The 13,139-nt window shown below is 43.8% G+C and overlaps 1 protein-coding gene across 3 annotated transcripts in view; it reads right to left on the reverse strand.

Annotated features, from left to right (window-relative positions):
• Atg5 (autophagy related 5) overlaps nucleotides 1–12,354 on the reverse strand; it is a 92,712-nt gene extending 80,358 nt beyond the window's left edge. The window contains exons 1-2 of one of the 3 annotated variants that reach the window (XM_055616187.1): nucleotides 12,135–12,354; nucleotides 315–478 (exon numbers count right to left, since the gene is read on the reverse strand). In XM_055616187.1, the coding sequence (XP_055472162.1) occupies nucleotides 315–422 (108 nt within the window). In that variant the 5' untranslated portion in view covers nucleotides 423–478; nucleotides 12,135–12,354. Of the gene's footprint in view, nucleotides 1–314; nucleotides 479–12,134 lie in introns of those variants that run through there. The other 2 variants (XM_055616186.1, XM_055616188.1) reach the window with 2 other exon arrangements.
• Between the last annotated feature and the right edge of the window lie 785 nt (nucleotides 12,355–13,139).

Here is a 13,139-nt window from a genome sequence, read left to right on the forward strand (position 1 = left end):
GAGGAGAGGGACTGGGAGGAGCCGAGTGAGGGGAAACTGCAGTCGGGATGCACTGCATGGCACAGAACAAAAAGGAAACGAAAAACAACATTGAAAAGTGAAGGCTTCCTCCCTGTTTCAGAGGGGAAAGGGATGGGGACATGACATGGGGGAGGGACTGAAAGGAAAGGAGGGAGGGGAAGCTGTGATTGAGGCATAAAGCAAATCAATCAATCAATCAATCAATCAATCAATCAATCAGTGAAGTCCTCCAGATTCTAAAACTCTTATTTATAATAGACAAAGATCTCGTTGGCAAGCACCAATACACTTACATAGTATGGCTCTGCTTCTCTTTCAGTTATCTCATCCTGATAGAGAGTAAAGCAAGTTGGAATTCGTCCAAACCACACATCTCGAAGCACATCTTTGTCATCTGTCATTCTTCCAGTGGGTAAAGCAGTACATATAGGCTAATCTTTCTTCAACCAAAGCCAAACTAGAAACAAAATAAACAGCATTAGTCCGATTCTTACAAGAATTAATAAAAATATTACATAGACATACTCACAGGCCTCACTGATACACAGTGAGCTTTAATCCCAGTACTCAAGAGGCAAGGACAGGTGATTTCTCGGAGTACGATGCCAGCCTGGTCTACAGAAGCCTACTCTGCATGAGTTCTAGAACAGCCAAAGCTATGTCTCAAAACAAAACAAACAACAACAAGAACCAGAAAGAAGTCAGGAGTGGTAACTGGTATACTAGAGAGGCTGAGACAGAAGAGTCTGAAGCAGGACTGAGCTACTCAGTAAGACAGTCTCAAAAAAATGTGTGTGTGCACGTACATGTAATGTTAATTACATATTCAAGTAATATATAAGAACCATCTCAAAATAGTAACTATACTTCTGTTATTCTTCCAAGTCCTGTAGACTCTTACCACTCACCTAAAAGAAAACCTTGTACCTATGCTCTTAATCCAATTTGAAAAGATCATTCACAAAATTACATCCAATATCTTTAACCTCTCCTACCCTGCATATTATTCCTCCCCAAAAATAAAAGATTTACTTCAGGCTACAAATGAGCTCAGTGTGCACCAACCAAGAACTGGGTTTGGTGGCGCATGCCTATAAGCCTCATGAATTCAATCTGAGCCACACAGCCCCTGCCTGAAAACCAAAACAAAACAACCTTTATTAAGCCTATTTCCTATTCTAAGTTCCATCAGATCCATAATTTGAAGCCCATATTTCCACCTGTAATTATCACACTTCTTTTTATAACCCTAGTAGGATCTGGCGCCTGAACACCTACTTCTGTGTTCCTACTCCCCCAGCCTAGGATTTATGCTGTTGTTTTTCCTCCAACTTTTGCTCACTTTGTAAAGTGAATCAACAGTCCTCTATCCCAGTGAACTACTTCTACAACTCAAAATATTCCCTACTCTACAATCTTGTACTAATTCTGCACACAAGGAAAGTCTCATTATCAGGAAGGACAATTCTCATGACCTCTACCCAGTGTCTTCCGGTGCTCATACTCCATGCCACCTGCATACGTGATGAGATACACACTGCTGATAATGCTTACAACAATCCAAAGAAGTACTACCTGGTCATTAAGGTTCAACATATTACCATAAAAGTGTTCCCCTTTGCCCCATGGGCACTTAATTCATTACTTATTATAATGTATAATGAAAAAAATCCTAAATAACTATACGGTTCCCTCCAAAATTATGGGCCTAGGCAAGTATCACTTCAAAATTCTTGTAAGATTTATTATTTTATGTTTATGAATGTTTTATCTACATATATAACGATAACTTTTTTTTAGTTCTAACTCTGTCTTGTTTGTTTGTTTTTTGGTGGTGGTTAAGTGCATAAAATAGTGGAAATATAAAATCCAATGTGGTGGAGCGGTGGTGGTGTACACCTTTAATCACACCTATAGGGAGACAGAGGCAGATGGGCCTCTGTGAGTTTGAGGCCAGTCTGGTCTACGGGGCAAGTTCCAGAACAGCCAGGGCTACACAGAGAAATCCTGTGCTAGAAAACCAAAAATAAAACAAATAAATAAAATCCAATGTGAAGATATACAGCTTCTGTTTCAAATGGCTACTCTATATAGAAGTTCACTGAATTGCATAGTCTTTGGGTGAAATTTTTTAATATGAAAAGTTTAAAATAAGTTTTAAATGTTTTTTAATTAAAAAAATAATCAGGTTTTGGTTATTTTCTGATTGGGTTTATTATGTTTTGAGATCAGGGCTCAGTATGCAGACCAGGGTGGCCTGGAACTCACAGAGCTCAGCCTATCTCTGCTGGGATTGATTATACATGTATGTGTACCTACCCACCTAAGATGTTTGGGTTCTTATTGTTAGGTTTTTTCCTTATCAACCTGACACAAGCTAGTCATTTGAAAGAGAGAACTTCATTAAAAAAAAAAAAAAAAAAACCTCCATCAGGGTGCTGGAGAGATGGCTCAGAGGTCAAGAGCAAGGTCCGGAGTTCAGTTCCTTGCAGCCACATTGTGGCTCAAAACCATCTATGATTATCTGATGCCCTCTTCTGGCCTGTTGGCACACATGCAGGCAGAATACTGCACGTAATGTATGTATAAACAAACAAACAATCTGAAACGCCTCCATCAGCTTGGCTGTGAGCAAGCTGGTAAAGCATTTTCTTGATTTATGATGCGGAAGGGGTTGGCCCACTGTGGGAGCGTCATTTATGGGCAGGTGGTCCTGGGGTGTATAAGAAAGAAAACTGAGACCTGGTGGTTGGTGGCACAGGCCTTTAGTCCCAGGATTTAGGAGGAGGCAAGGGGATCTCTGAGTTCGAGGCCAGCCTGGTCTACAGAGTGAGTTCCAGGACAGCCAGGGTTACAGAGAGAACCCGTCCTAAGAAAGCAAACTAAGAAAGCCAGAAGAAGCAAGCCAGTAAGCAGCATTCCTCCATGGTCCCTGCTTCAGTTCCTCCCTCCAGGGTCCTGTCCTGACTTCCTCTTTCTGATCAACTGTTACTTGGACACATAATAGGAAATACACTGTTTCTTCCCAAGTTGCTTTTGTTCATCATATTTTATTATAACCTAAGAAAACCTAACTAAGACACACTAACAGACAAATCTAAAGTTGAATGACATAAACTAGTGAGCACTGGTGTTTGGAACCTTGATACATCCAATCAACTGTCAGCTATGACTCTCCCTCAAGAGAAAACAATGAAAAAGTTTCTGAACAAAAAGATTTGAAGAAAACTTCATATAGTTTTAGGTTGGTTTTTTTTCCTCCTTGCTTGTTTCATTTCTTCTTGTAGTATTGCAGTCAAAAGCAGTGCTCTAGACATAGTAGGCAAGTACTCTACCATTGAGCTGTATTGCTAACCCATTTGATTTGCAATTTAAATGCTCAAGAGTCACTATCAACTAGGCATCATGGAGGAGGTCTGCAATTATAGCTACTCAAGAAGCCAGGGCAGGAGGATCATTAAATTCAAGGCCTGGACTGTAGATTAAAGTCAAGGCCAGCCTGGACAACTTAGTAAAACCCTGTTGCAAAAAGAAAATGAGCTTTAGAGTTAGAGCTCAGTGACTGAGTGTTGCCTAGCAAAAGTGATGGCCTGCACAAAGTAGGAAGCACGGACTTCTGTAACTCTGATACATCCAGTCAATGGGCAGCTACACCTCTCCTCAGAGAAAACAAAGACTTCCTTCATTAACAGACTTAAGGTGTACCCTAGTGACAATTCAATGCACCTAGAACGATCTCTCCTTAAACTCACAAACACTAAATTTCAGATCTTGGGTTCAATCCCCATTACCACACACACACAAGTCACTCTCAATATTGTCACACCAGACGACCTTTCTTCTCAGAAAATGCAGGCAGAAAATAACTGGCAACAAATGAAACTTAAAATGGCAAAGCCACATTGGGAAGGCTCTTCTCCTTCCCAAGAAATAAAGACCCAATTGGTAGGAGTCCAAAACACTATTCTAGATACACAATCACCATAAACCGCAACACCATGCCTAGATGTGACTTTCTTCCTATCTAGGCTGCCAGAAACTGAACATCTTGCTCATTCCATGTCATTCTCTTCTGCTCTTCTCCTTCCTATATCAGAACAAAGAAATGAGCAACACTCTCTTAATTTCTAGGTCTCTCCTCAAAAGAGATACAAGGACAGACTTGGAAGAATGGAAAACACCTCAAAACTCAACTAGAGGCATGGCCCTTTTTTGGTTTTGGTTTCTCAGGTTTTTTTAGGGTTTTGTTTGTTTGTTTTCTTCCCCTGAAGAAAGGGTCTCATGGACTGGCGAGCAGGCACAGAAGTTAAGAACACTGGCTGTTCTTCCAAAGGTCCTGCGTTCAATTCCCAGCAACCACACAGTGGCTCATAACCATCTATAGTGAGATCTGGTGCCCATTTCTGGTGCACAGGCTGAATAAATAAGACTAAAATAAATAAATAAATCTAAAAATAAGAGAGAGAAAGAAAGAAAGAGAGAGAGAGAGAGAGAAAGAAAGAAAGAAAGAAGAAAGAAAGAAAGAAAGAAGAAAGAAAGAAAGAAAGAAAGAAAGAAAGAAAGAAAGAAAGAAAGAAAGAAAGAAAGAAAGAAAGAAAGAAACAGTCTCACTCTGTAACCCTGGCTGTCCTAGAACTCAGTATGTAAACCAGGCTGGCCTTGAATTCACAGAGCTCCACCTACCTCTGCCTCCAGAGTGGTAGGATTAAAGACAAGAACCACCATGCCCAGGGAGAAATGGGCTTTAACATCTTGTAATCCAGCCATGTTTATGAGCATTCTGCAGTTGGTACACACTCCAATAAATAAACCAGGAGTTTATATCCAATTTGCAATTCTTCCTTTCGTTTTTAGTTTTTGAGACAGAGTTTAAAACTGTGGCCCAGACAGAACACCTGATGCCTCCCCATTGCTGGCCACATTTGGCCAAATATATACATGGACTTCAGGAGAAGTGAAGCCAAGTGAGCCAAGGTAGGTCAGGAAAGAAGAACATGGTACTGTGGACATACATTTTGCAAACCAAACTGCCTAAGAGATTAGTGGAATGTAAGTAAGGCTATTTATTACTTCAAATTATACATTCAATATTAAATGCTCATCTAGGGGCTGTGGATGGTTCAGTGGTTAAGAGCACTGACGCTCTTCCAGAAGATCCAGGTTTGATTCCCAGCACATCATCAGGCAGAACACTACTATCTACAACACGAGCACCAAGATATCTGACACCTATGAACTCCACTGATACTGGAATACAGGTGCACATACCCACATGCAGACAAACAAAGAGCTACTACTACTAAGAGAAAAAAGTTCACATATAATGAATAATAAGCTTAAAATATATAACCACCTTTACTTCTCCTCTTCTACAGAACTGACAAGCTTCTATTCAAGGGGTTTATCTGTGTATGTGTCACCTTCAGTAGACAGTCATGCATTTCCTTAGGGAAAAGGACTATAGTTCACACACCATTTTACTTCTGACATTTGGTACGCTATCTGGAACGTAGTAGGTACCCAAATACATTGTCCAGATCTTTTAAGCTTTTTTTTTTTTTTGAAAGAGTACATGAGCCTCCAAAATGATGTGAAAGAATGAGATTACACAAAACTCAAATGATTGTGTGTGGGGGGGGGGGGGTAAAAACAGGGTCTCTGTAGCCCGGGGAGGGGGTGTGGGGGAACGACTCAAACTTATTATGTAATATAGACTTCCCTTGAATTTCTGATTCTTCTGCTTCACTCCCAAGTGCTGGGATTATACGCTTGCATTGCTTGGCCTCAGATAACAGTTTTAAATCTCTAGAAATACTATATATTTATACCACCTCACACTTGATATACACAAGCCTCTATGTTCTCATTCTATAATATAAAGGATAAATCTGAGATGGAATAGTTAATTATTTTCTAAAATCCTATAGCCAAAAAAGGAGCTGAGTCAGTACCAGAAGCCACACTCAAGGTCTCCTAGTCCCATTCTTTCCATTTTACTGCAGTTTGCTAACATCCCCTTTAGCCCCAAATACTCCTTTGTCCATGGTAAATAGTCAAATAAATGTTACCTTGTCAGTCTTTTTTAAACATTTGAGAATTTCATACATGCATATAGTTTGATCAAATCTACCACCTCTCCAACCTCACCCCACTCCTTCCCAGCTCCCTGTGCTTTTTCTCAGAGTTCATCTATATTTACATGGGTATAGGACAATCTACTGGGACATGAGCACTTCTCTTGGCAATGTTAAGAAAACTGACTCTCCCTCTCCCAGCAGCCATAGCTCCTCAGCTCCAGAAACTGCATGAGCTCCCCACCCCCACCCCACCCACACTGGGATGTTGGCTGCCTTGCTCTTGCACAGGTCTTGTGCATGTAGTCTTAGCAGCTGTGATATCATGTGTGCAAAGGTCCTGTCCTGTCCAACAGGACGAAACTGTTTTGCTGCAGAAGTTCACTTCCTCTGGCTCTCTATCAGTTTTTATAAGGAGGAAGAGGAGTTAAATATTAGAGGATCTGTAGCATTCAAAGAACTGAGAAAGGCTGTTGGTAAAGTGCTTGCTGGGGAAGTTCAGATGTCCAGTCAGGTGTGGTAGCATCTGTAACCCCAGCGCTGTAATGATGGAGACACGTCAGTGAGACCACCTCAAAGAACAGGGGGAGTACAGCTGGATGCCCTACCAACCTCTACACACTCATGCCTCCCCTACAGTGTGTGCAAGCACACTCATACACCACACCATCCCACAATAAATAAGTAAACACAAATAATATATGTGGTACTTAAAGGATGGCAACAAATGGACAGAGAAAGAATGTATGTAGTCGTCCTCTTTATGATTCCTCAGAAAAGAATTTAAGTTGAAATCATCATAAATGGAGTGTGGTGGGGAATGCCTATAATCCCAGTACTTGGGATGTGGAGGCAGGAGGATTGGCAATTCACAGTTGGCTTTGGCTATCTCCTAAGTTCAAGGCCAGCCCGGGTTACAGACCCTGTCTCAAAAATCCAAAAGGAAAATAACGTAAGTTAAAAGTGCATTTAATATCTAACTAATTTATGTCACAGCTGAGCAACATGATAAATGGAGAGCGGACTGTTTATCCTTGTGAGCCTACAACTTACTGCAGCTGCCAGGCACAAGAGTGAACATCTGAACACATCTGGCTACCAGGCTTGAAGGTCAGCATTCCACACTCCAAGTGTGGGGCACGGCTTAGCAGTAGAGTGCCTATCTAGCATGTATGAGACCCTGGGTTCAATTCCTAGCCCTGAAGAAAAAGGGGGAGAGGGGAGGGAAAATCACGTTATTTGCCATTACTGTGACAAACAGTTCATTGGAGTCTGAGACAGAAACATCGCTAGTGTTAGGTCAGCCAAAACTATTGAGCTGTGTTTTTTTGTTTTGTTTTGTTTTGTTTTTTCCAACTAGACACAAAGCCAGACATATCTAGGAAGAAGAAATCTTTAGAAAAATGTCTCCATAAGACTGCCCTACAGGAAAGTCTATAAGACATTTTCTTGATTAATGATTGATGTGGAAGGACCCATTCCACTGAGGACTGGCAATGCCACACCTGGGCCAATGTGTCTGCCTGGGATAAGAAAGCGGGCTGAGCAAACAATGGAGCAAGCAGGTATGCACCATTCCTCCAAGGCCTCTGCTTCAGCTCCTGACTCCATGTTCCTGCCCTGACTTCCCTTCAAGATGGACTGTGATTTCAGAACACAAAGCTGAAATAAATCCTTTCCTCCCCAAGTTGCTCTTGGCCATGGTGTTGTAACATGCAGTAGGATAAGGCTAAAGATACCCTACAAACAAGAGTAAGGGACCAGCCCAGACTACATGGCAAGACCCTATTTCAAAAAGACGAAAAGTAGCAGCTAACTGTGCCTTGCTCCTGTTTATCAAAAAGCTTGGAAACACCTCTGATGCATCACATTAAGAACTCTATGTATCCAAACAGAGGAAAGCCCATCAATAAAGCTAAGTATGCAGAAACAACATGTGCCAACTTTTTAGCAAACTTTTGCCTGGGAATATTACATGAGAGTTAATGCTATAAAGGCTTCAGTATTACATGTGAGCCCAGATGAGGCACTCCACTAAGCCCCAATTTCCTTTTCCTATGGGATGAAATTAACATTAAGTCACAAGGTTGTTCCAGAGGGAAAACCTGCAAGGTATTTGATACACTAAGAGACATGCGGCAAATGCTAGCAATTCCTTTACTGTCAAACCTGTGGAAGCTCATGAAGCATGTCACATGAAAAGCAGTTACGGTATCAATTCCATCCAGTGGCCACAGAGAACCTGTGAGGTTTGAGAAAGGTGAAATGAGACAAGAATCTCAAAGCTGTGCATGGAGGCCAAGCCTGGAGGTAAAGAGGTGAAATGGGAGGCAATTTAGCAACTGATGAATAAGAACATGAGTACTGGACCTAGAATGTTTAGAGTGGGCTGGAAGGAGACAGACATATACCTACCCAAGGAAGAATGACAGTAATGGACAGTGGCTAGTCTCTCCTTAAATTTACAAACAGCTTCAAACATGGGTCTTAGGGAATGTCTAGTATCCCTACATTCCTCCAGCCCATCTATCTCCCCCACTTTCCTGTATCAACAACCCAGATGGTCTCCATAAAGTTTCACCATTTCCTTCCTTTTCCCCTTGCTGTCTCATGACCCTATTTTTTTGTTTGTTTTTTCGAGACAGGGTTTCTATGTGTCTAGCTCTGGCTGTCCAGGAACTCAATTTGCAGACTATGCTGGGCTCAAACTCCGAAATGTGTCTGCCTCTGCCTCCTGAGTTCTGGGATTAAAGGCGTTGCTGCACCACACCACACCTGGCTCAAGACCCTATTTCTATCTCCTCTTAACCCCTGGGTTCAGTCATTTTCAGCAGGAATTTACTAAATGGCTCCGCCCTGGGGTGGGGAGAGGGAGAGAATTTTATGCTCCCTCTTTATCTCTTTGTGTCTCCCTCCCTCCAAAGGAAACATACCCCGGGCATCTTTCAACTGACTTTAAATACCAAATACATTTCTTAAAACTTACATTTATATCTTCAGCTTAGACTTCTGAACTTGTTTCACAAGTATTTACCACATACTGGCACGCTGGGAAGTTTAACACATGCACAAATGAAAATGACTTCAGATGCTGCTTCTCTCCTGATACTGCGTTCTCCTCCACTACAGTAAGCATAAACTCCACTCAACCGTCCTCTGCCCCCACACCGTGCGATCATTCCTAACCATGTTTTCATACTCAACTACTCCAATCTAGAAGCCAAACTACAATCATTCTCAAGCAGAACAGACCTAAGCCACTCTGACCTTTATTTCTCCAGCCAACGTGACCATCAGATCACTTCAAGATTCAACTTAGATCAATTTGCTCCTGGTTCAAATTCATCTCATTAAAAGTAAAAATTAGAAGTCAGGTAGTGATGGCGTACCCCTTTAATCCCAGCACCCAGGAGAAAAGAGGCAGGTTGATCTTTGTAATGAGCATAGTTAAAAAACAAAACAAAACAAACACCTTTTAGACATGTAAAATCAACTTAGTCAGGAACCCCACTATAACCACGGCTACATTTGATAATCAGAACCCAGCGACATCACTCACCATGATGCCCACTGGACAGTATATAAGCAGAAACCAAGAGCAATGTTCTGCTCTACACATCTGGAGAGCTATCACCTTGACCTGCCCTGTGGCTGGAGAGTCTCCCCCAGGAGCCTGACCTGAGCTTGAAGCACAGACTTCTGTTAAACACCTGACCTTTAGCGAAGATAAGGGGAACAGGTGAGCAGCCTTGGAGAAATAGGCTTAGGAAGATGCTTAGGAATTTAGAGTGTGAATATTGTATGATGATCCTCAACATAATAAAATATAACTTTTGCTACACTATGTGTATCGACTTCTTGCTTGAGACAATCTACGTGAGTTCAGGCCAGCCCGGTCTACACAGCATGTTCCAAGGCAGCCAGGCCTCTTTACACAGAGAAACCCTGTCTCAGAAAACCTATTTAACAACAAACAAACAAACAAAAGTAAAAATGAGAGCCAGTGGTGGTGGTGTATGCCTTTAATCCCAGCTCTGAGAGTGGATCTCTGAGCTCGAGGGCCAGCATGGTCTACAGAGTAAGTTCCAGAACAACTAGGGATATACAGAGAAACCCTCTACAAAGAAAAATAAGGGGGGGGGGGGGGAGGAAGGAAAAAGGAGAAAAGGGGAAAGAGAGAAAGAAGGGGGGAAAATAAGGGAGGAGGGAAGAGAAGAATCCTTTAATCCTAGCCCTCAGAAGGCAGAGGCAGGTGGATCTCTGTGAGTTCAAGTCCAGCCTGATGTACAAAAATGTTCTGGTCCTGTCAGGGTCAGAGTGAGATCCTGTCTCAAAAAATAAAGAAAAATAAAATAAAAAAGTAAAAAATAAAAAGTAGGGTTTGGCGAGATGGCTCCGTGGTCACGAGCATCGGCTGCTCTTACAGAGGACATGGGTTTGGCTCCCAGTCCCACATGGTGACTCACATCCTTCATAACTCCAGTTCTAGGGAGTTCCTTCGTGGGCACAAGGCATAAAAATAATGGGCATACATATATGCAGGCAAAACACACATACACATTAAGATTAAAAAGAAAAATGCAAGTTTTTACAAAGCCCACGAGGACCTTGCCTCATCTCTATTTGTGTACTCTTCTTCACCCTAATCATTCTTTGCCAATGGAACTGGCTAGTATGACCTTTCCATTTGGCACCTTCCTCGCCTTAACCTTCACTCAAGTCTACCTTTTCTGTGGCCAGCATTATGACCTCCCGTGTACACCAGCAACCCTATCCATTCCATTTCATTTATCCTTTTTCTAGAACTTTCCATCACCTGGCATACTCTCTCCTCCCCACAAGAGCTCATTGTGTCACCCTGGCTGGTCTAGAACTCACTATGTAGATCAGGCTAGGATCCCAAGTCCTGGGATTAAAGGCAAGCATTCCGTGTGTGTGTGTGTGTGTGTGTGTGTGTGTGTGTGTGTGTGTTCTTCTTTGAGAAAGGGTCTTCCTCTGTAGTCAAGGCTAGCTTCCAAGGTAACTTTCCTACCTCAGGTTCTCAAACACAAGGATTATAAACTTGAGCCACCACAGCTGAGTTTCATTTTGTTTTCGGGTTTGGTTTTGTGCTGCTCAGGATCCAATCCAGGGCCTTGTTGCATGCTAAGTTGTTTTGGGATCTGTAGGGATGGCGTCTGTGTGTTTTAAAGAGTCTCATGCCCTTCAGGATGGCAACAAACTAAGTAGCCAAGGCTGGCCTTAACCTCCGGATTCTCCTGCCTCCACCTCCCCAGTGCTGGAATTAAAGGTGTGGGCCACAAAATTGGGCTCAAAGTACATTTAAACTTAGTGTTAACAAGTCTCACCTCTCACAACTACTACCGTAAAGACAATATCCTTGTTCTCAAATTCAATTCAAAGTCTAATGAAATCAGAATATTTCCATCAGACCCAAGCATTCAGTATCAAAAACCCAAGGGTCTTATCTAGAAGGCTTTGGACAGCTGCTGCCTGATAAATCCCGGGGTTCTGATTAGTGAAGACACGTTATGCTTCCTCAGAGGGGGGAAAAATGTACAAGCCACACGGCTTTCTTAGGTTCCTCAAGTTTGAGTATTCTTTGAGAGCAATCCGAAGAAAGTAACTAAATAAATGAAAGTGTTTTACTGACAGAAAATGCCTTTGTTAGTATTGAGCATTATTACTGAGACTCAAAGAATGGCACTGAAGATAGCGTGGAGTAAACACGGAGTTTGGATAGAATCGACATGCACCGAAATAATTACGATTTAAATACCTCTCACGGAAAGTGCAAGCCCCTAACTTGAGCTTCGGACTCTATGCCACATTTCCTGCCCTTAGTAAGGAACTGACATACTTCCCAAAGGGACAGCCAGGCTGGCCCAAGGGCTCCGGGGGCAGTGTCTCGCCAACCCCACCTCCGCCCAGCGGCACCGCCTCCCCCGCCATCGCCGCCGGGCGCGCTCCCTGCGCCCGCTGCTCGCCCGGCTACCCTCCGCCACACACTCCCGCGCCCCGGACGCACGGGATCCCTACCCGAGGTGCCGGCTCTGCTCCGGCTCGCCGCAGCAGCGGGGAAGACGCTCAATCGGGTCCTGCCTGCCTGCGGGGCTCTCACTGTCCTGCAGAGGCGCAGGAGCAGAAGTCTCCGAGCGCGCGCAGCCGCACAGGGCGCCGCCGCCGGGGTCAGAGCACAGCCCCGCGGGCACTTCCGCCCTCCGAACCAAAGCGAGCCCAGCCCTCAGCGCCGGGAGCGCGCCGCGAGTCCAGTCACCCTCGGCGCCCGGAGATGACGTCACGCAGCCCCACGTGGCCCGCACTCCGCCCTCGGAGTTCGGCCCAACCGGGCTAAGCCGGAGCCGCTCCTGAGCATGCGCAGACGCAGCAAGCGCCTGACTTCCGAGTTCTCTGGTTTTTCTGCCTGCATCACAACGCGCTGGTTGGGGTTCCCGGTTGTTAATGTGTAGAAGAACAGGGCAGTAAGGACTCCTGAGACATCGGCTGCCGTTTAAGCAGCATTTTTCTCCTCCTCACAAAGCACTATCGTAGAAACATTGCTTTTAAGAGCGATTGGGGTGGTTTTGTTGAGCTAGAGACAGGACAGGGGTCTCAAACTGCGGCTGCAGAGGGGTCTGGGACTTAGGTATTTGGAGCTCCTGAGCCTCTCGAGTGCTAGATTTGCAAGCGTGAGCCACCACACCTGGCTTTCATGGTAAACCACATCCATTTGCTCAGTAGATCCTCTCCACTCTTGTGGAAACACAGTAGGCATTAGTGGCAGTGTTTAACCCCAGATGCTAAAAGTGTGGAAGCCTCCCCTACCGAACCTACTCTTCTTGCTTTAAAAATAAACTATAAGCTTATATTGACTACTTGAGCTGGGTCTGTACGAAAGTCTTACCAAGCATTTGAAGTTTTCCTTCCCCCCCCCCCCCCGGGGGTATGGACAGGGGGTGTCCAAGCAGAGATCAGGAGAGGGTGGGTATTGGAACCCCTGGAGCTGGAGTTACAGGCAGTTATGAGGCGCCCACGCGGGAACTG

This window comes from Psammomys obesus, unplaced genomic scaffold, assembly GCF_907164565.1.
Source record: "Psammomys obesus unplaced genomic scaffold, mPsaObe1.curated_primary_1811, whole genome shotgun sequence".
NCBI lineage: Eukaryota > Metazoa > Chordata > Mammalia > Rodentia > Muridae > Psammomys > Psammomys obesus.